The sequence below is a fragment of the Puma concolor genome, chromosome E1 (assembly GCF_028749965.1).
Source record: "Puma concolor isolate L17-30 chromosome E1, mPumCon1.1.hap2, whole genome shotgun sequence".
Lineage (NCBI taxonomy): Eukaryota > Metazoa > Chordata > Mammalia > Carnivora > Felidae > Puma > Puma concolor.
Genome location: NC_141680.1, coordinates 11,361,844 through 11,382,822, shown reverse-complemented (window position 1 = coordinate 11,382,822; position 20,979 = coordinate 11,361,844). Strand labels below are relative to the sequence as shown.

The 20,979-nt window shown below is 45.0% G+C and overlaps 1 protein-coding gene across 3 annotated transcripts in view; it reads left to right on the top strand.

Moving 5' to 3' along the window:
- PRPSAP2 (phosphoribosyl pyrophosphate synthetase associated protein 2) overlaps positions 1 to 20,979 on the top strand; it is a 45,911-nt gene that overhangs the window by 14,101 nt on the left and 10,831 nt on the right. For all 3 annotated transcript variants that reach the window (XM_086686177.1, XM_086686175.1, XM_086686176.1), the window contains 3 exons: positions 1,570 to 1,685; positions 8,559 to 8,614; positions 16,128 to 16,276. In XM_086686177.1, coding sequence (XP_086542303.1) covers positions 1,570 to 1,685; positions 8,559 to 8,614; positions 16,128 to 16,276 — 321 coding nt within the window. The remainder of the gene's footprint in view (positions 1 to 1,569; positions 1,686 to 8,558; positions 8,615 to 16,127; positions 16,277 to 20,979) is intronic.

Genomic DNA, 20,979 nt, shown 5'->3' with positions numbered 1-20,979 from the left:
AGACAGAGCATGAATGGGGGAGGGGCAGAGAGAGAGGGAGACACAGAATCGGAAACAGGCTCCAGGCTCCGAGCCATCAGCGCAGAGCCTGACGCGGGGCTCGAACTCACAGACCGCGAGATCGTGACCTGGCTGAAGTCGGACGCTTAACCGACTGCGCCACCCAGGCGCCCCTACCTTTGCTGTTTTAAGACCATGAATTGATGTGAAAATCATGTATCTCTGTGTAAGAAAACCACCCAGTCTTTCCCTTCTGAGTGGGGAAAAAGCCAGTTCCCCTCCTGTGTATCTCTTGTACTACTCACGCAGAAGATGTCACTTTTGGTCACCAGAAGTGTCGAGGTTTTTCCCTACACTTAGCAATTCTCTATGACATCAGCTGGGTATCCTACGGTTTTTGTTTTTTGTTTTTAATGTTTATTACTTTTGAGAAAGAGAGAGAGTGAGCGGGGGAGGGGCAGAAAGAGAGGGGGACAGAGGATCTGAAGCAGATTCCGTGCTGACAGCAGAGAGCCCAGTGTGGGGTTGGAACTCACAAACCATGAGATCATGACCTGAGCCGAAGTCAGATGCTTAACTGACTGAGCCACCCAGGCGCCTCTGGGTATCCTACAATTTAACTAAATTCTGACACTGTCTACCTGGAGGTAGACACCTGTGCTTCTGACCAATCTGCTGTGAATCAGAAGCTCCCAGGACCCATCCTCAGATTTGATTATTTGCGGGGGCAACTTACAGAACTCGGGAAAACTGCCCACTTACTGTTTGCCACTTGATTGGAAAAGCATAAGGTAAAGAATACGGGCGATCGTCCTGCTGGAGGGGATGCGAGGCCCCACATGTGGGGAGGGCTGCGGAGCCCATGACCTCTGCCAGCACCTCCACCTGTTCACCTACCTGGCAGCTGCCCGAAACCTCTGCTTCCTCATGCCTGCTCCATTTCCGGCCCCTCCCCCTGCCTCTGGAGAATGGAGGTGGGGATGGGGTGAAGGCTGAAAATTCCAAGCTCCAAGAGCCCACCGAGAGTCACCTCGTTAGGGGGCGCCTCCGTAGCTCAGTAGGGAGACTTCAGCTCAGGTCATGATCTCAATGGTTTGTGGGTTCGAGCCCCGCATCGGGCCCTGTGCCGACAGCTCATAGCCTGGATGGAGCCTGCTTTGGATTCTGTGTCTCCCTCCCTCTCTGCCCCTCACCCACTCATACTCTGTCTCTCTCTCTCTCTCTCTCTCTCTCTCTCTCTCTCAAAAATAAATAAACATTAAAAAAAATTTGAAAAAAACCCAAAAGTCACCTCATTAGAACAGAAGGTGCTCCTAGCGCTCTTATCTCTTAGGAATGTACCAGGGTTTTAGGAGCTCTGTGTTAGGGACAGGGGTCAGAGACCACTATATGTTTTCTGTTCTCTCACAGTGTCATTGAATTAAAAAATCTGAGAGAGAGAGACTCTGAGTCTTTTTGATTAGAGAGCAGTTTTTTAAATGCTATTATATATAGTATTTATGTATGCTTATTTCATGCAGTACAGCCGGTTATTTAGCTCTTCATATGTTTGTGTCTTTGTTTCCAAAGGTCTAACTCATCTTATTACTATGGATTTGCACCAGAAGGAAATTCAAGGCTTCTTCAACATTCCTGTTGATAATTTAAGAGCATCTCCCTTTTTACTGCAGTATATTCAAGAAGAGGTGGGCTAGCTCATACTTCTGTATTTTAACATTCTGTTTAAGGTTGAAAAGATCCATTTCCATTTCCTTGGGCCACCTGTCAAGGATTAAAACTTGGTGTATTCTGCTTAAAGCACGACTTACTTTATAAATGTAATTCAGTGTATTTTAAAATTCTTTTTTTTTGTTGTTAAAGTTTATTTATTTTTGAGAGAGAGCATGAGTGGGAAAGGGGCAGAGAGAGAGGGAGAGAGAATCCAAAGCAGGCTCAACACTGTCGGCACAGAGCCTGACACGGGGCTCGATCCCATGAACCATGAGATCGTGACCAGAGCCAAAATTAAGAGTTGGACGCTTCACTGACTGAGCCAACCCAGGTGCCCCTGTGTTTTCAAATTTTTAATCTGCAGTTTGTTTCTTTTGTTAAGCTCTTTAAATTGTGTTTTCTTTTGGACCTCAGGTACCTAGAATTGAACTAGTTGTGATCATGGTCAAATAACTGTCATCATTGGTCCACGCGTGCACCTGGCCCTCATTTGTGTTTCCATCGCTCTGCCTGTCTCTCTGTCCATCTGTCTGTAGTGGTCACCGGCCGTGATCCTCCCATGTAGGAAGAAAACTAGATCCCTCATAACTGACATCCACTCATGTGGTCCTTTTCTGTCACATCCCCCTGCCTCCTCCTGCCCAAGGGAGCCACTATCCTGAGTCTTGCTTCATCGTTTTCTTGACTTCCTTTGTAGATGGTCTTATCGCATATGTACATACACATACAGGTGTTATTCAAAGACAAAAACAGTACACTTTTTTAAGTTTATAAAGAGTCAAATTCTGTGATTTGGGGGCAGTTTTCACTTGCTGTTACGTTAGTAAGACTCACCCATGTTATGTGTCACGGTGCATCCATTTTGACTGTTGAGAAATAGTCACTGTGCAGCCTTGTCACAGTTTACTCATAGGTTTTTGCTCTTGTGATTGTGTCCTGTGAGCACTCTTGTAGGTGTCTCCTGTGGTGTGCAAGCAAGTGTATCGTGATTCTATATTCATCTCTAGATGGCATGGCCTGTGTTTAATTTTTCCCAAGGCAGTTATACCTTTCCGTTCTGACCAGCAGTGAGTCAGGTAGTCTGTGGACCCATCTTTGTTTCAATACTTACGTTACAGAATTTAAAACTTTTGCCTGTTGAATGGCTGTGGCCTGGTGTGTTGGTGTCACGTCGATGGATAGATCTCTGATGATGTAAGAAATCCAGCGTCTCTTCGTAGATTTCTTTTCTGTGAAAAGGTGCTTAATGCCTTTTGTTTGTGTGTTTCCTCAGTGGTTTTGTGTGTTTCTTTCTGTGCCACAGGCATCCTTTTTTAATTCTTGATTGTAGCCATTGGTTAGTATTTGTTTCACATATATCTCAGTTTGTAACCTGTAGTTTTCTTTAGGGAGTCTACATAACCAGACATGTTCAGATTTTTTTTTTTCATTGAGGTAAAATTCACATAACATAAAATTAACCACTTTAGGGGCACCTGGGTGGCTCAGTCGGTTAAGTGACTTTAAAAAAAAAAAAAATTTTTTTTTTTACGATCATTTGTTTTTGAGACAGAACACAAGCAGGGGAGGGGCAGAGAGAGAGAAGACACAGACTCGGAAGCAGGCTCCAGGCTCTGAGCTGTCAGCACAGAGCCCAGTGCGGGGCTTGAACTCACGAACTGTGAGATCATGACCTGAGCTCAAGTCGGATGTTTAACTGACTGAGCCACCCAGGCGGCGTCCCAAGGGTCTGACTCTTGATGTTGGTTCAGGTCATGATCTCACGGTTTGAGGGATCTAGCCCCAAGTTGGGTTCTGCGCTGATAGCTCAGAGCCTGCTTGGGATTTTGTCTCTCCCTCTCTCTCTCTGCCTCTCCCCTGCTCACACATTGCACATGCATGCTCTCTCCCTCTCTCTCTCTCTCTCTCTCTCTCTCTCTAAATAAACTTTAAAAAAAATGAAGTACTCTACGGGAGCTCACTGTTTAAAAGGACTTCTGTTCTTTTTGCCTTTTACAGCGTACTTGTTTTAGTTGACCATATCTTACCGAATCGAAGGTGCCATTGGCTAAGGTTTACATTATTTAGGTCATCAGGAAGGAAGGAAACACTGTGGATTAGCTGTGTGACACAGTGCCTTTGTGTCCCTCAGTGATCCTGTTCTGCAAGGCTGATGCTGACATTTTCCGATCTGACAGCTCACATGTTTCTCTCTTGAGCCGTCACTGGAATTGAAGCCCTTTCTGCCAGAGTTGGAAGGAAAGTCCCGATAATTGGATGCTCATTGCCTTGAAGCTTTGGGCCTCTCTCCTGGGAGTCTGGCAGGTTCTCCTTCCTTCAGTCGCGTTGTGGTGTGCATGTTAGGTGTCCTTTGACATTCAGTCCTTTCCAGCTTCACTGGCAGTGCATGGTCTTCCTTCGTTAGGTCCCACAGAGCATTCCATTATCGCCTTATGGGAAGATACATACTCACTTGCAGTCATTCCTCCAGCGATGACTGCTTGAGCCACGAATGTGAAATCTACACCCTGCTGTCTACGTGCTGTGTCTTTCTGCACGCACTGTCGCTGTTCATTTTAATGCCGAATCATAGGGAACTCTTGCTGGAGACGTTTTAAATGGCAGTCAAACCCGGCCCGTATAGAACCAGCAGTGCCTGTGGCTTGTTTGAAATGAATGCCATGGCCTTCTTCACATGTGTGAAGGGTTGGAAAAGCACATCACAGCTGCTGTGGGACCGACAGCAGCTGTAAGACACTACTGAGTTTAGGACATCTAAATCAGAGAGATACTAAAATATGACCGAAATTGGCTTGGGTATTGATTAAATACAATGCGTATTTTTAAAAAAATGACAAGATATTACGGTGATAGTTCTAGAGATCATTGGTCTGCACCAGGATTCTTAAGGAAATGATGAAGAGGAGGGCCACAAGTATATTTCTCTGGTGTATGTAGAGATCCCATCCTATCTCATCAATTTTTAAATAGGAACTTCTAGAGTTATCTTCTTCTTTTTTTTTTTTTTTAATTTTTTAATGTTTATTTTTGAGAGAGAGAGAGAGAGAAAGAAAGAGACAGAGTGAGAGTGGGGAAGGGGCAGGGAGAGAGGGAGACACAGAATCCAAAGCAGGCTCCAGGCTCAGCTGTCAGCACAGAGCCTGATGCGGGGCTTGAACGCACAAACCATGAGATCATGACCTGAGCCCAAGTTGGACGCTTAACCGACTGAGCCATCCAGGTGCCCCTGGAGTTATCCTGTTTCTGATTCTTGAGTTGCATCCCTCCTCCCCCTGACCTCCCACCCGACCCCAGTGTTCTTCTTAGTGTCTTTGAATCCAGCCACTCTCTTTACAGAAATGAGATATGGCAGGGGATGAGAAATCAGGGACAGGGTAGGGGTGTATAGCAAGGGAGTATGGGGGTGTAGGGCAGTTTGATTCTTTGTGGTTCCACAGTGGCCCTGATGTTGTTTTCCCTTAGTGGTTCAGGAGAAAATTACTACAGAGTTTGGAAGCTGGAAACTGGATATGGGGTATGTTTTCCCTTCCGCCTGATAGAGTCATTTTCTTCTAAAGTGAAAAATGAAACTTTATGTTGACAGTGGCAGTGACAGGGACACGCATGTGTGTGTATATAGTAATTCTGACAATACTGGTCAGCCCCTAGCTTCCCTGGGCCACCAGCCTGGTCCTTGGCCCCTCTGCAGGGGTAGCCCTTGTTGCCAGCTTGCTTTGCGCCCTGTGTCCTCCCAGACTTCTCTGTTTGTATTCGCCTCCTTGTCTATATACATAGTTACAGATGTTGATTTGTGGGTGCTTTTTTGGAAAAAAACAAAGAACAAAAAACAGTTAACATATTGTTTGCCTTGTTCTGCAACTTGCTACGCTGGTGTCTGGAGGTCTTGCCATGCTAAGATTCATAATTGCTACATCGTAGTTCTGAGTTTAGATCAGTGATGGCCAGTAGAACTTCCTGTGATTGTGAAAATATTCTAGCCGCTGTCTAGTTTGGTCACCACTGATCGTTGCACGTGGCTAGTGTGACTGAGAACTGAATCATTTTCTTTGAGTTCAATTAAGATCAAATGGCTATGTGTTTAAATGTTTAAAGCACAAGTTTAAATGAGCCACAGTTTTTTCAACCATCCTCCTCTTGATTGGATATTAGGTTGTTTTAATTTTTCACCCTTTTTTTTTTTAAAGGGCTGTGAATGTTTTATCTTCTTTTTTTTAATGTTTATTTTTGAGAGAGAGAGAGAGCGCTTGCACATAAGTGGGGGAGGGTCAGAGAGATGGAGATAGAGAATCCAAAGCAGGCTCCGTGCTGTCAGCACAGAGCCTGACACAGGGCTTGAGCCCACAAACCACGAGATCATGACCTGAGCTGAAGTCGGACACTAAACCAACTGAGCCACCCAGGTGCCCCAATTTTTCACTCTTTTAGATGAAATATTTTACTTAAAAATTTATCATTAAATAATGCTGCATTGGAAATTCTTGTACTTACCTTTCTGATTACTTACATATTTTTTTGAAAAAATGTTGGGGAGTAGAATTGCTTGATAGAAAAGTAATCTACATTTTTAATGCTTTAGTAGATATTGCAAAAATCTCAATTTTCTGAAAATTTAATGTTTGAATATCATGAAAATTTAATATTTTAATATGATATCATGAAACTTGCAGTTCTCCGAAGGGGCTGTATTAATTGATACTTTCACTAACAGTACATATGATAGTGTCTGTTTCCCCGTGCACTTAGTTTTGCAAGTTTAATGACCAAAACAATGCTGTATGATTTGAATTTTTCCCTTTCTTGAGTTTTAGTGTGAGGGTACATCTAGTGTGTTTTTGGGGGCAGGCAGGAATTTCCCCCACAGTGTCTCATTTTTCTGCTGTGGTTTTGAAACTTCCGCATGATGTGTCTGGGGTAGATCTTTTTTCCTTTCATGTCACTAGATACTCCCTGGGTCTCTTTCATTCTCTGAGCATTTTCCCCCCCTATTATTTGAGTATCTCATCTCTTCTGTTTTCTCATTCTTTCCTTTGGGAACTGTTAGATGTTGAAAATTTTGGATCTAGTTTCTGTTGTTTCACTTTTTGTTATTTGGTCTTTTTCAAGTTTTGCGTTGTTATATATAGCGTTGTGGGAAAATCCCTTGGCTTGAAGACCCAGGCTTGTTTATCTGTGTCTGTTCTGCCACCGTAAAAGCCCGTTAGTGAGTTTCTTATTTCCACTGCCTAGGTTTCTTTTTGGTTCTTTTTCTTTCTTTTTAATTTTTTAAAAATGTTTATTCATTTTTTAGAGACAGAGAGAGCACAGGCGGGGGAGGGGCAGAGAGAGAGTGGGAGACACAGAATCTGAAGCAGGCTCCAGGCTGTGAGCCATCAGCCCAGAGCCCAACGCCGGGCTTGAACTCATGAACTGCGAGATCATGACCTAAGCTGAAGTCAGACACTTAACTGACTGAGCCACCCAGGCGCCCCGGTTCTTTTTCTTAACAGCCAGTTCTTTAAGTGTACGGTTTCCTGTTGTAGCTCCTGGGGAGAAAATGGACGTGTTTTCGTTTCTTTCTTTCTTTTTTTTTTTTAAGCAAACTTTACTCCCAACATGGGCTTGAACTCACAACCCTGAGATCAAGAGTCTCATGCTCTACCAACTGAGCCAGCCACGTACCCCCGAAATAGACCTGTTTTTATTAAAGAGTCCTTTCTTTTAAAGTCTCCTTTTATTTGCTTTATTAACTGTTTTCCTTCATTGTCACCTCTCCTCTTGGCTGGGTTTGCGCTGTTTGATGATATTTGGTGAGAGACAAGTCCATAAAACAGTTTAGGAAGACTTCCAGTGAAAATAAGGAAAATGCCCATGTGTATTTTTTGCTCCCTTACTCCTTGGTAGTGTTGGACGAATTAGGCTGCCCTATAAAGATACCCGATCCGTGTGGTTATGCTGGGTATTTTTGCATTAGAGCGTTCTTCAAATAAATCAGTGTTCTGTTTATTTACTAAGTATTACTTAGTGCTTCCCGTGTACTAGGCATTGTACAAGGTGTTAGATGTTATTAATGCTTATATAGAAATTCATTGATATACCGTAGTTGTGAGAAAAAAAGTGAAGAGGGTATATTGAATGAAATAATACCATTTAACGAAGTGTCTGAATGTCAAGAACGTAATTTGAAACTATGGCCAGGATGAAGTCAGAAATAAATCACTGCACAGCTTAAAAAGAGTTTTGTCTTATAAACTCTCAGAAGTCGATAATGGGTATATCTTCAATTACAATCACTTCAAATGTTCCAACAGTAAAAGGCTGCAGAGTAGACTGATATTTTAGTTATTTTCTTAAGGGTTCTTCATATCTTTAAAAAACCCCACCACCCTGACTATCCTTTAACAGATTGGTTTCTTCAAAATGCCATGACTCAGATATGGGAGTCATTCGTATGGAGTGTACTAATTTGGAATGTGACAGTTGCCTTGGATTCAGGTTGGATGCATATCATCCTTACACTGTGAAATTGCACGTAACGGGGATTCATGAGAGGAATTCCTGTTGACTTTATAAAAACGTCTTTATACCCCATTATCAGTATTCACTGGCCCCTGGATATCAGCTAATCACCGATTAGCATTACTTTTTGTCTTAAGTCTGTGAGGCTCATACCTCTGTCCTATTTTTTCCTAGGTAGTAGGAGTTTCTTCATTTTCCAAAGGGGAAATTTACTTTGAACGTTTTCTCTTTTTGGAAGACTTTTCATGTGACCAGATGACAGTTTTGAGTCTAGGAATGTTCCTTTTTATTGACTGTCAGGTGCTGGCGTGAACAGCCTCTGGAGTAATCCCTGACCTCTTAATCTGTCACAGATCCCGGACTACAGGAATGCAGTGATCGTGGCCAAATCTCCAGCCTCGGCCAAAAGGTAGGTGGGAGCTCATGACTACTCCTTGGGTCCATGTGGAGAATCACATCCCCAGTTGGATCCTGGACATTCTGGATTCTGTCTCAGCGGTTCCCTTAATTCTGTGGGCTTTTAATTTTTTTTTTTTAAGCTTATTTATTTTGAGAGAGAGAGTGAGTGCATGCGCACAAGCAGGGAGGGACAAGAGAGAGAGGGAGAGAGAGATCCAAGCAGGCTTTGCACTGTCCGTGCAGAGCCTGATACAGGGCTCGAACTCACAAACTGTGAGATCATGTCCTGAGCTGAAGTCAAGAGTTGGATGCCTAACTGACTGAGCCCCCCAGGCACCCCTGTGGGTTTTTAGTTTAGAAGATTGTCTGCTGACTCCATTTTAAAAATGATGATGTATTTTCGTCTTTTTTTTCAATCCCAATATGTGACCAGTAGTCAGAAACTTCCAGGTGTAGGGATGCCTGACCTAGTTCTTGATTGGCAGCCGCTCGTCGGTCTTCAGATCTGCCCTTTAAAATACTAGTGAATTGGGGCGCCTGGGTGGCGCAGTCAGTTAAGCGTCCGACTTCAGCCAGGTCGCGATCTCGCGATCTGTGAGTTCGAGCCCCGCGTCGGGCTCTGGGCTGATGGCTCAGAGCCTGGAGCCTGTTTCCGATTCTGTGTCTCCCTCTCTCTCTGCTCCTCCCCCGTTCATGCTCTGTCTCTCTCTGTCCCAAAAATAAATAAAACGTTGAAAAAAAAAAATACCAGTGAATATACTTTGTGACTGTTCACTGCCTTTTATTAGAAGAACTCAGTAATTTATTAACAGAATTATATCCAGCCAAGAGGCCACTTACTGGTACATGTTAAAAGGTGACATTTTACTGAGGCCTACAAATAGGGCAGTGCTGAGGGTTCTGTGTAACCTGGAGTAACTGATGAATCGGTAATACAGGACTTAAAGAGGCTTGGGGTTGAGAGGATTTCCTACACCAGCGTTTCCAACAAAGCGGGAAAGGGAGAGAATAAAAGCATATGTTGGAAGAAAGGCTTTTTCCTAAAACTCTTTTAAAATTGTGTCCCGCAATTATCCTGCCTTTGGTCACTGGATCCCTGTTAAGCCCTGTGGTGTGTAAGGAGGCCACAGGCACCTACCTCTGGCCTGGGCCCGCAGACCGTTGCTACTGAAAGATGAGGAGAGCTCGCAGCCGATAAGCCGCTGGTTTCGAAGGTATTACGATAAGTAGTTTTCCGTGGTAAACGAGGAATGACATTGGGTCTATTAACGAGGTTGGCATTATTGCTAAAAACATGGAGTTGTGTCCAGTGCAGCCAGTGCTATGTCCACACAGCGCTTCCGTTAAGAGTCTTTATCAGCAGAGTCTTGTCCATTTGATTAAGTTGGAGTCAACCGTGACTCGTTTTGGAACATAAGATCCCGTTTTTCCAAGCATTGTGCTGGATCAGATTTAATTTAGTAATTTGTTTTTCTCTGATACACATGGTTTCAGTTGTTGTGAAGGTGAAAATCGTGTAACATGGAACTGATCGTTTTAAAGTCTACAGTTCATTGGCAGTTAGCGCCCTCACAGTGTTGTGCAACGACCACCACTCTCTTGTTTCAGAACTTTCTCATCACTCCTGAAGGACACCCCGGACCCGTTAAGAAATCACCCTCCATTCCCTTCTCTCCCCAGCCCCTGGCAACCACTGATCTGCTTTCTGTCTCTGGATATGCCTCTTCTGGACATTTTATATAAATGGAATCGTACACTGTGTGGCCTTTTGCATCTGGTTTCTTTCACTTGACACAATGTTTTCGGGGTTCCTTCACGTTGTGGCCTGTGTCAAGATCTCATTCCGTTTTATGGCTGACTACTCTTCCAGCCTTATTAGCCATCCACGTATTGAGGGATGTTTGGGTTGTTGCCACCTAGTGGCTGTTGTGAGTAGCACTGCTGCAAACATTTGTGTACCCGTTGCCGTGTGGACGCGTGGTTTCCTTTCTCCTGGATGGATACCTAGGATTGAAAGCGCTGGGCGTATGGTAATTCTAGGTTTACATTTTTTTAAATGTTTCTTTATTTTTGAGAGTGAGAGTGTGAGCAGGGGTGGGGTGGAGACAGGGAGACACCGCCAGGGCAGAGCCCAACCCGGGGCTTGGACTCACGAACTGTGAGATCATGACCTGAGCTGAAGTTGGATGTGCAACCCACTGAGCCCCCCAGGTGCCCCCTGTGTTTACATTTTTGAGGGGCCCCCACACCATGTCACATTCTCACCAGGAACGTACGAGGATTCCAATCTCTCCACATCCTGACCAACGCTTATTTGCTGTTTCGTTACTGTTACAGCCATCCTAGTGGGTGTGAAGTGGTGTCTCGTTGTTTTGGTTTGTACTTCCCTGGTGATGAATGATGTTGAGCGTCTTTTCATGTGCTTCTTTGGAGAAACGTCCAGTCAAGTTATTTGTACTTTTTTTTTTTTTTAAGAGAGAGCGAGTATGAGCTAGGGGAGGGGCGGAGGGAGGGAGGGAGGGAGGAAGAGAGAGAGAATGAATCCTAAGCAGGCTTCACGCTCACTGCTGAGCCTGACGTGGGGCTCCATCCCACGACCCTGGGATCGCTACCTGAGTCAGAATCAAGAGTCAGATGTTCAACCGACTGAGCCAGCCAGGTGCCCCTTTTTGCACATTTTTTAACTGGGTGGTTTTTCTTTTTGTGGTTGAATTGTAGGAGTCCTTTATATATTCTGGAGACTAGATCCTTATCAGATACGTGGTTTGTAAATATTTTACCCCATTTTGCAGGTTGTCTTTTTCCGTCTTGATATGGTCCTTTGACGCACAGAAGTTTTTAATTTTATGGAGTCCGGTTTAGCATTATTGTTACTGCTTTTGCTTCTGGCATCATATCTAAGCAGCCATTGCTAAACCCAGGGCATTAAGTTTTACCCCTATGATTTCTCCCAATAGTGTAGTTTTAGCTCTTAGGTTTGGGTTGTCGATCAATTTTGAATTAATTTTTGTGTCTGGAGGGAGCCGTAGGTAGGGGTCCAGCTTCTTTCTTTTCCACGTGATTGTCTGCTTGTCTAGCACCATTTGTCAAAAAGACTGTTCTTTCCCCCTTGAATGGCTTTGGCATTCTTGTCAAAAATCACTCGGCCATAGATGTTTGTGTGTATTTCTGGACTCTCAGATCTGTTCTGTTGACTCTATGTCAGCACCACACTGTTGTGGTTGCCGTGGCTTTGTAGGAAGAGTTGGATGAAAACACTCACAAGTGGGTCAGAGTGCGAGCACCGCTCCCTGGGAATCCTCTGCTGACACAGGTGGGGAGTGGCCCTGTTACCACTGACTGATGGGGCCCCATCTGACGCCACCTCACAGGGGAGGGGGAAGGGCACCTCTTTACTGCCGAGTCGGGGTGGAAGTCCAGGTGTCCCTCTGCACTGACACCCGGCAGGGCGCGGGGGTGATGACCGCCCGGTGGGGATGAAAAGTGCCAGCCCCCTACTTGGCCATCTCTTCAACTACCCCCTTGGCGGGTTTGGGGCTCATCGTTATCGCCTGGCAAGGGAGGCAGTGCAGGCCCCCTGCTTGACCTAAACTCGTGTGGGCGAGTGGCATAGCTGGTTTTTCCTGGGGTGGCCGGGGGTAGGGTTAAAGTTTTCTGATGTGGGAGGCGGTCTCTCTCTTGGTCCTGTGGCTGGAGAAAGCAGGCTTTTGTCTGCGCTTCTTTGGTATGTGCCTCTTGGCGTTTTGGGCCGCCCGCCTCTCCAGCTGCGAGTCTGGGATATGGGATAATGAGACAGAAAGACCAGAGGACTCAGCACCTTGTTATCCCCGCAGTCCCGAGGTCCCCGGCCAGTCTGTGTCTCCTGTCCTCTTCAGAGTCTTCTTAGGTTTGTTTCATGTATACCATCCGGGTTTTCAGTTCTGCTCCGTGGTGGGGGGCCTTCCATCTCGGCGGAGACCGAAGTAGCAGCAGTGTGTGTCGATCGGTTTTTTCCCACTAAATACCAAAAGAATATGATGAATTTTCATTTGACTCGCCCGTATGGATAGGCTTTTGGTAACTTTTATAGTACTCAGTTTACATCTGACTTCATGTGTTGATGGGATTTTATCATTGTAATAGCCTTTGGATTCGTTTATTTGGCATTTGTTGGTACAGTTGACTCTTGAGCAACACAGGTTTTAGCGGTGCCGACCCCCCTGTGCTTCAGAATCCATGCATAACTTGGACTTCCCCAGGACTCAACTACTGACAGACCGCCGTTGACTAGAACCTCACTGATAGCGTAACCAGTCAATTAATACAAATTTTGTATGTTACGTGTAGTATACTGTATTCTTACAATAAAGTAAGCTAGAGAAAAGAAAATGTTATTAAGAAAATCATGAGGAAGAGAATACATTTACAGTATTGCACTGTATTTATATAAAAAAAAATTGGCTGTGAGTAGACCCACGCAGTTCAAACCCATATTGTTCAAGGGTGGGCTGTACCACACTGAGGTTGTCATTTACCCATTCAGATGTTTATTGAGAAGCTATGGTGCCGGTCGGATGAGACCGGAGAAGGTGCCCTCAGGGAGCTTAGGTTTAGCGGCAGATGTTTTAGCTGCTATTGTGGACTGAATGTTTGTGTCCCCCCAACATTCGTCTTGAAATCCTCACCCCCACTGTGATGGTTTTAGGAGGGGAGGCCTTTGGGAGGTAATTAGGTCACGAAGGAGGAGCCGTCATGTATGGGCTCAGTGCCCTTAGGAGAAGAGACCAGTGCTGCAGGGGCCGTCTGCTCTCTGCCATGCGAGGGCACAGTGAGAGACAGAGGCTGTGTGCAAACCAGGAAGCAGGCCCTCATCTTGGACCTGTAGCCTCCAGAACCGTGAGAAACACATTTCTGTTGTTTTAGCACCCCCGGTCTGTGGTATCCAGTTACAGCAGCTGGAACTAAGACGTCTGTGTTACCTCACTTGATCTTCTCTAGCTAGGAGGCCAGTGTCTTCCCTCCCTCCCTCCCTCCCTCTCTCCCTCCCCCCCCCCCTCAGATGAAGAAACACACCCAAGGGGCTGAAGAAGGCGATCCATGGTGATTGAACTGTGTATGTTCACTGGAAAGTAATGGCACCGCTAATCACTTCTCAGGGTGTTTTCCACACCAGTGATTATGGGATTTGGGTGTTGGCCAAATATGATTCAGGTGGACTTGCCCCTCCACTTGGTAGATATGTAAGTGCTACTTGGACTTTGAGAAAGAATACCAAAGTTGGAGATGTAACACTGAAGTCAGGACTGACCATAAAGTTAAAGCAATCGTGATTGTGTGTGATTGGGAAAAGATAGAAAAATAGCTCAGTGGAACAGAACAGAGTCCAGAAATAGACCTACGCGTATCTCGAATACTGATTTCCAGCAGAGGGGCAGAGGCAATTCTGAATGGAGAAAGGATAGTCCTTTGAACAAATGGTGTGGGAATGACTGGAAATTCATGTGCAAAATCATCAATTCTGAGCCATGTTTTACATGATATACAAACATCAATGAAAAATGAATCCCATACCTAAATGTAGAACCTAAAACTATAAAGCTCCCAGAGGAAAACATGGGAGAAAAATCTTTGTGACTTTGGTTGGACAAACATTTTTTAAATATGACACTAGAAATCCGTTTTATAAGAAGAAAGTTGTCACATCATGTGTCATCAAAATTAAAACTACTCTTCCAAAGACTTTATGAAGAGAATGACAGAAGACACAGACAGAGTGGGAGGAAATATTGGGAAAGCCTGTATCTGATAATTTGTATTTAGAATGTGTAAAGAATTCCCAAAACTTAGGAACTAACAACCCAATAAAAAATTGGCAAAAGATAAACAGACCCTTTACCCCAAAGTATATATTCAATTGGCAGGTAAGCACGTGAAAATGTTCAGCACCATTTGTTATGAGGCCAGTCCAAACTGAGGCCACAGTGAGGCACCTGTACGCGCCGTTAGCATGGGTAGTAGTTGAAGTGACTGACCACACTGAGTGGCAGAACTTGGAGGCCCTGGAACCCTCGTGCGCAGTTCGTGGGAATGTAAAATGGTATAACCACTTTGGAAAAGAGTTCGTTGTTGTTGTGTTTTTAATTTTTTAATGTTTTTTATTTTTTAAGGGGGAGAGAGAGAGACAGAGACAGAGACAGCACAACGTGGGGAGGGGCAGAGAGAGAGAGAGGGACCCAGAATGTGAAGCAGGCTCCAGGCTCTGAGCTGTCAGCACAGAGCCGACGCGGGGCTTGAACCCATGAATTGTGAGATCATGATCTGAGCTGAAGTTGGACGCTTAACCGACCGAGCCACCCAGGTGCCTCACGGTTGTTTTTTTAGAGAGCTAAATATATGCCTGTCCTATGATCCAGCCATTCTACGCCTAGCTATTTACCCTGGAGAAAAGAAAACATAAGTCCATGCAGAGATTTGTACATGAATATTCAAAGCAGTTTTGTAATGGTTCAGAACTGGAAACAATGCAGAAGTTCAAGTGAATGGACAAACTGTGATAGACCCAAACAACAGATTGTGGCAGTGTAAAGGGGTGACTTTGGTGTCCCATGTAAAATGGATGGATCTCCAACATGTTTTCCTTAGTGAACGAAGAAAGACAAAAAAAAAAAAAAAAAAAAAAATGATACTCTGATTCTACTTACAGAATTCTAGAAAAGGCAACACTATGCTGACAGAGAACAAACTATTGGTTTGCCTGGTGCCGGAAGGAGAAATTACAAAGGGGCACCAGGACGTGCCTGGCAGTGAGAGAGATTTTCCTGGTCTTCGTTGCGCTGATGGTTGCACAGATGTGTACGCACATCAGAGCCTATGAGATTGTACAGTGTAAATGTGTATATTTCATGGTGTCTTCGTTCTATCTCAGTACAATTTAAAAATCGACGATGGGGCGCCTGGGTGGCTCAGTCGGTTGAGCGGCCGACTTCGGCTCAGGTCACAATCTCGCGGTCCGTGAGTTCGAGCCCCGCGTCAGGCTCTGTGCTGACAGCTCGGAGCCTGGAGCCTGTTTCAGATTCTGTGTCTCCCTCTCTCCGACCCTCCCCCGTTCATGCTCTGTCTCTCTGTGTCTCAAAAATAAACGTTAAAAAAAAAAAGTTTAAAGATCGACGCTTACTGCTTTTCTGAGGCTGTAACGCACCTTGTCTCCTGTGTTTGGTTCTCACTATGAAGTGCGTGGCCGGGTGGATTAGCAATTAAAAGCCGGGAGGCTGAGGCTTCCCGGAGTCACTGCTGTAGGCTCCCCAGTGGGCCGAGCACAGAGCAGGCTGGCCACTGCCCATCGCTGCCCCGGCCAGAGGGGCACGCTCGTCACGTGGGGACTCCACACTTTGTCCTGCATCCTAACACTTGCAGGTCACCTTCTTTCTCTTTTCATGAATTCTTTTGGAAACCGCATCTGATCTATGTTGTCTTGTTTTTCTCCCACGAACGCTGGAGAACGGGGGCTGCATGATTTCTGAACTGTGTCTACTGCTCTCCCTCAGGGCACAGTCTTTTGCGGAGCGCCTGCGACTGGGAATTGCGGTGATTCACGGGGAAGCGCAGGACGCCGAGTCCGACTTGGTGGATGGACGGCATTCCCCACCCATGGTCAGGAGTGTGGCTGCCATCCACCCCAGCCTGGAGATCCCCAGTAAGTGCGCTGGCCCCTCTTTGTCACTTCCCGCTTTGGTTTTAAGGCTGACTGAATTTGTCGTTTTTCAGCTGTGAACTGCCTCTTCTCTGTTTTTTCTTTAAGTTGGCAAAAATGACTGATACTTTTCCTGGCCTGGCCTGGTTGTCACAAGTGCATTTCAGAGAGCCCTGTGGACTGTAGAGCCTTCTAGAAGCAGTCGGTGTGATCACAGCAAGAACTAGGAAAAGACTCCGTTCTGGCACTTCAGGGAATTTCATTCATTCAGTAATATATCCTAGAGAAGGGTTTAACATAAGCAGAAAACTTTATATGTGCAAGTTATTCAGTATAGTGTTATTTTGAATGCAGAATATTGGAAAAGTCTAAACGGCTTAGCAGAGGGTAGGGCTTGAATTATGCTGTATCAGCACAGCTAATTATGCAGCCTGTTTACATAATTAAGACTGTCTGGACACAAGAGAAAAATCTGGAACATATGGGAATGGGCAGAACATGAGAGGGTATACCTGTGTTTGTGTGAGGCCTGGGAGGGAATATGGAAGATGAAAATACTCGTGACAGGGTGGTAGGGTTATGTGTGAATTTGCTTTTGTTTCTAAGAAACTTCCTTCGTGCTTTATTAACATCTTCTTGATTAAAAAAATACTGCCTTTGTTTGAGTCTGATGGGGACCTCTTTAGGTTTAGGCTTTGAGGCCTGCAATAAAACACAAAAGAAGGCACCTGGGTGGCTCATTTGGTTAAGTGTCTGGCTCTCGGTTTCGGCTCAGGTCATGATCTCACAGTTTGTGAGTTCGAGCCCTGTGTCCAGCTCTGTGCTGACAGTGTGGAGCCTTCTTAGGATCCTCTGTCTCCCTCTCTCTCTGCCCTCCCCCACACTTGCTCGCACACACTCTCTCTCAAATAAATAAGTAAACATTAAAAAAAAACAACAAAAGATAGATTAGTGCGAGAAAAGACAGGGTTTAGGATTGGGGGCCTCTATACCATTTCAACAGGGGAAGCGGAAGCTAGAAAACAGGTGACTTTTAGGAGAGATGAGCGGCTCCTCAGCACGGATGGCAGTAGGATAGCTTTGTGACAGTGTCTGTTGAGGTGTGGTGCTGACCTCTAGTCTCCATGGTAGGTCAGTCCTTCCTGGTTGTTCTTGGAGTGGATTTCTGACATGGGCATTCTTTTGAATGGGCATTCTTTTGGGGGGCTCTGCTTTTAGGCAGTAGTGGATGTCAGGAGCCCCAGTGCCTTCGGCTCAAGGGATAAGCCCTTCCCCTGAGCGTGGGGGAAAGCACGTTCCTGTTCAGTTTGGCAGTCACGTGGGCTCCATTCCGGAACACATCCCGCAGTCTTTAGACGAATCAGCTCCTTTTAACTTCTGGGTCTTAGCTTTAAATGGGGTCTTAGCTAGTGGTTTCTGGACTGCAGAAATGGAGCTGCTGGTTTCCCATCTGCAAACCAGGGAATGGAGGGCGCCTGGGTGGCTCAGTCGGTTAAGCGTCCAACTCTGGCTCAGGTCATGATCTCGTGGTCCTTGTGTTCGAGTCCCATGTTGGGGTCTGTGCTGACGGCTCAGAGCCTGGAACCTGCTTTGGATTCTGTGTCTCCCTCTCTCTCTGCCCCTTTCCCGCACATGCTCTGTCTCTCTCTCTCTCTCTCTCTCAAAAATAAATAAACATTAAAAAAATTTCTTTTTTAATTAAAAAAAAAATGAAAACCAGGGAATGGGACTCTCTGACGTTTCCTCCATCTGTTTATTTGCTCTCTCTGTTTCAGCTCATTTCACTCACGATTTTAATTATAACATTTCTGTGCTTATGTTTTAACCCAGGTGGTGAACGCTGGAAGATTTGGGGGGGATTATAATTGAGAAGTTGAATTTCGCAGCTCCTACGTGTTGCACTTTGCTTTTGCACACTTGATGGCCTGACCCTCTCTGTGTAATACTTGTTAAAGTTAATAGCAAATAGATACATGACAGCAAAAGAAAGCATTGTTCCTGTGGTATCTGACGCATCTATTTTGAGATTTTGATTGTATCACAAGATTTTGATATTTAGTGTTAGATTTAAAAAATTAGTTTGTGGGGCCCCTGGGTGGCTCAGTCGGTTAAGCATCCAACTCTTGATCTCAGCTCAGGTTTTGTTTGATCTCAAGGTCGTGAGTTCAAGCCCCCCTTTAGGCTCCGTACTGGGTGTGGAGCCTACAAAAAAAATTTAAATAAATAATAAAATGTTAGTTTGTACATTCTGGTTTCTTAAACATGAAAAACGCCAACTAAAACAGAAAACAGTTCTTTTCCAGAGTGTGTACACGTTATATAAATATTCCAAACATTCCGTTATAAAGGAAGAAAATAATCATCAATGCTACATCCAGAGACCCATTTCTCTTTTCATGGGTCTCTTCTCAGCTTTTCCTTACTTGTGTTAAGGAGAGGCGGTGCATCCTGGGCACAGAACGCGCGCCTCCCTCCATAACGTACCTTCGCCCACGTGATTAAAAACTTGCGTAAACAGCATTTTTAATGGCTGTTGAATATCCCATCTTAAAGATGTGGCTTAAACCTAAGCCTGAGCAGGGTCTGGCTGGTACTTGTTCTCGCCTGCTCCTTGCCAGTAGAATGTTGCAGTGCGCGTATGTGGGTAAAAACTTCTGCACTTGGGTTTATTTCATTGTAAGTTTCTAAAAGTGAGATTAAGGAGGCCCAAGCTGAGAGTGTTCGTATGGCTCTTTGTGGGGTTGATTCCCTAAAGGCTACACCGCTGTGCTCTTTCCCCGGTACTGGCGTCAGGTGCCTGGGAAAAGTGTGGAAAATGTAAAAAAAAAAAAAAAATCACTTCAGTTTTGGGATTTGTCTTGCTCTGTTGGGTTTTGCATTTCTGTCGTACCCCGCTGCCCCCCGCCCGCCCTGCCACCTAGGATCACACATTGCGTTGAATTGTCATACCCCCTTAGCTACCCTTTTAATCCACAGCAGTGATTCCCAACCAGGGGGTGCCATTGGATTTTGTCCCATTGAGGACATTTGGAGGTGTCTGCAGACATTTTTGGAGGTCACAAGTGAGGGGGCTGCTCCTGGCATCTAGTGAGAAGAAGCCAAGGACACTGTAAAGGTCCTGTGACACACAGGACAGCCCCCACAACAAAGAATTATCTAACCCAAAACATCAGTGGTGCCGAGGTGGAGCAGCCCTGCTCTGGAGCACTCCTACTTTTTCCTTCAGTGACGCTGACCTTTCTGCAAAAATTGAGTGAAAGTCACATAACCTAGAATCAGCCATTTTTGAAGGTACACAGTTCACTGGTGTTTCGTACGTCTGCAGCGTGGTGCAACCACCATTTCTCCCTGGTTTCGAACACCTCATCCCCCCGGAAAAACACCCCTACCCATTAACTTATCACTCTCATGCCCCCTTTCTGTTGCTATGAATTTGCCTGTTCTGGACATTTCATAGAAACGGAATCATACAGTCTGTGACCTGCGTCTAGTTTCTTTCACCGAGTGTAACGTCTTTGACGTTCATCCAAGTCGTTGCGCGTACTGGGACTTGATTCCTTTCTGTGGCCGATGCTTTTCCGTTGTGTGTGGATATGGCACAGCTTGCTTGTCATTCCCCCACTGGTGGGCACTGGAGTTGCATCTGCCTTTGGCTCTAAGGCTGTGACGTTCATTCGTGTGCCCGCTTCCCACAGACCTAGGATTTCATTTCTCCAGGGTTAGAATTGCTGGGTCTCGTCGTAACTTTATGTTTAACTTTCTCAGGAGCCCTCAAACTGTTTTCCACAACAGCTGTGCCATTTTACCTTCCTCCCAGCCATATATAAAGGTTCTGATTTCTCCATATCCTTCCCAACACTTATTTCCTGATTTTTAAAGATGTTTATTTATTTTTTTTGAGAGAGAGCAAGCAGGAGAGGGGCAGAGGAAGAGAGAGAATCCCCAGCAGGCTCCATGCTGTCAGCCCCACCGATGTGGGGCTCCCTCTCAGGAACTGTGAGATCATGACCTGAGCTGAAATCAAGAGTCAGATGCTTAACCGACTGGAGCCACCCAGGCGCCTCTCCTGATTTTTTTTATAATAGTCTCCCTAGCAGGTTGAAGTGGTACTTTGTTGTAGTTTTGACCTGCATTTCTCTAATGGCTAATGATGTTGCTTGTGCTTGTCCACTTGTATATCTTCTTTGGAGAAGTGTCTATTCAGATGTTTTGCTTACTTTTAAAATTGGTTTGTTTGCCTTTTTATTGTTGAGTTGTAAGAGTTCTTTATATACTCTATAGACACTAGACTAGCGTGACTGTGAGATCGTGACCTAAGCCGAAAGAGTCGGACGCTTAATTGACCGAGCCACCCAGGTGCCCCACTTATATGTGGCATCTAAAGAAAAAGCTCAACTCATAGAAACAGACAATAGAATGTTAGTTGCCAGGGCCTGGGGTGGTGGAGGAAATGGGGAGATGTTGGTCAAAGGGTACACACTTGCAGTTATAAGTTCAACAAATTCTGGGGATCTAATGTACAACATGATAACTGTAAATTAATAATACTGTATTATATACATGAAAACTTAAAAGTTACTGAGAGAGTAGTTCTTAATGTTTCTCACTACACACACACACACACATTGTAATCATGTGAAGTGATGGATGTGTTAATTAATCTTACTGTGGTAATCATTTTGCCGTATGGATGTGTATCAAATCGT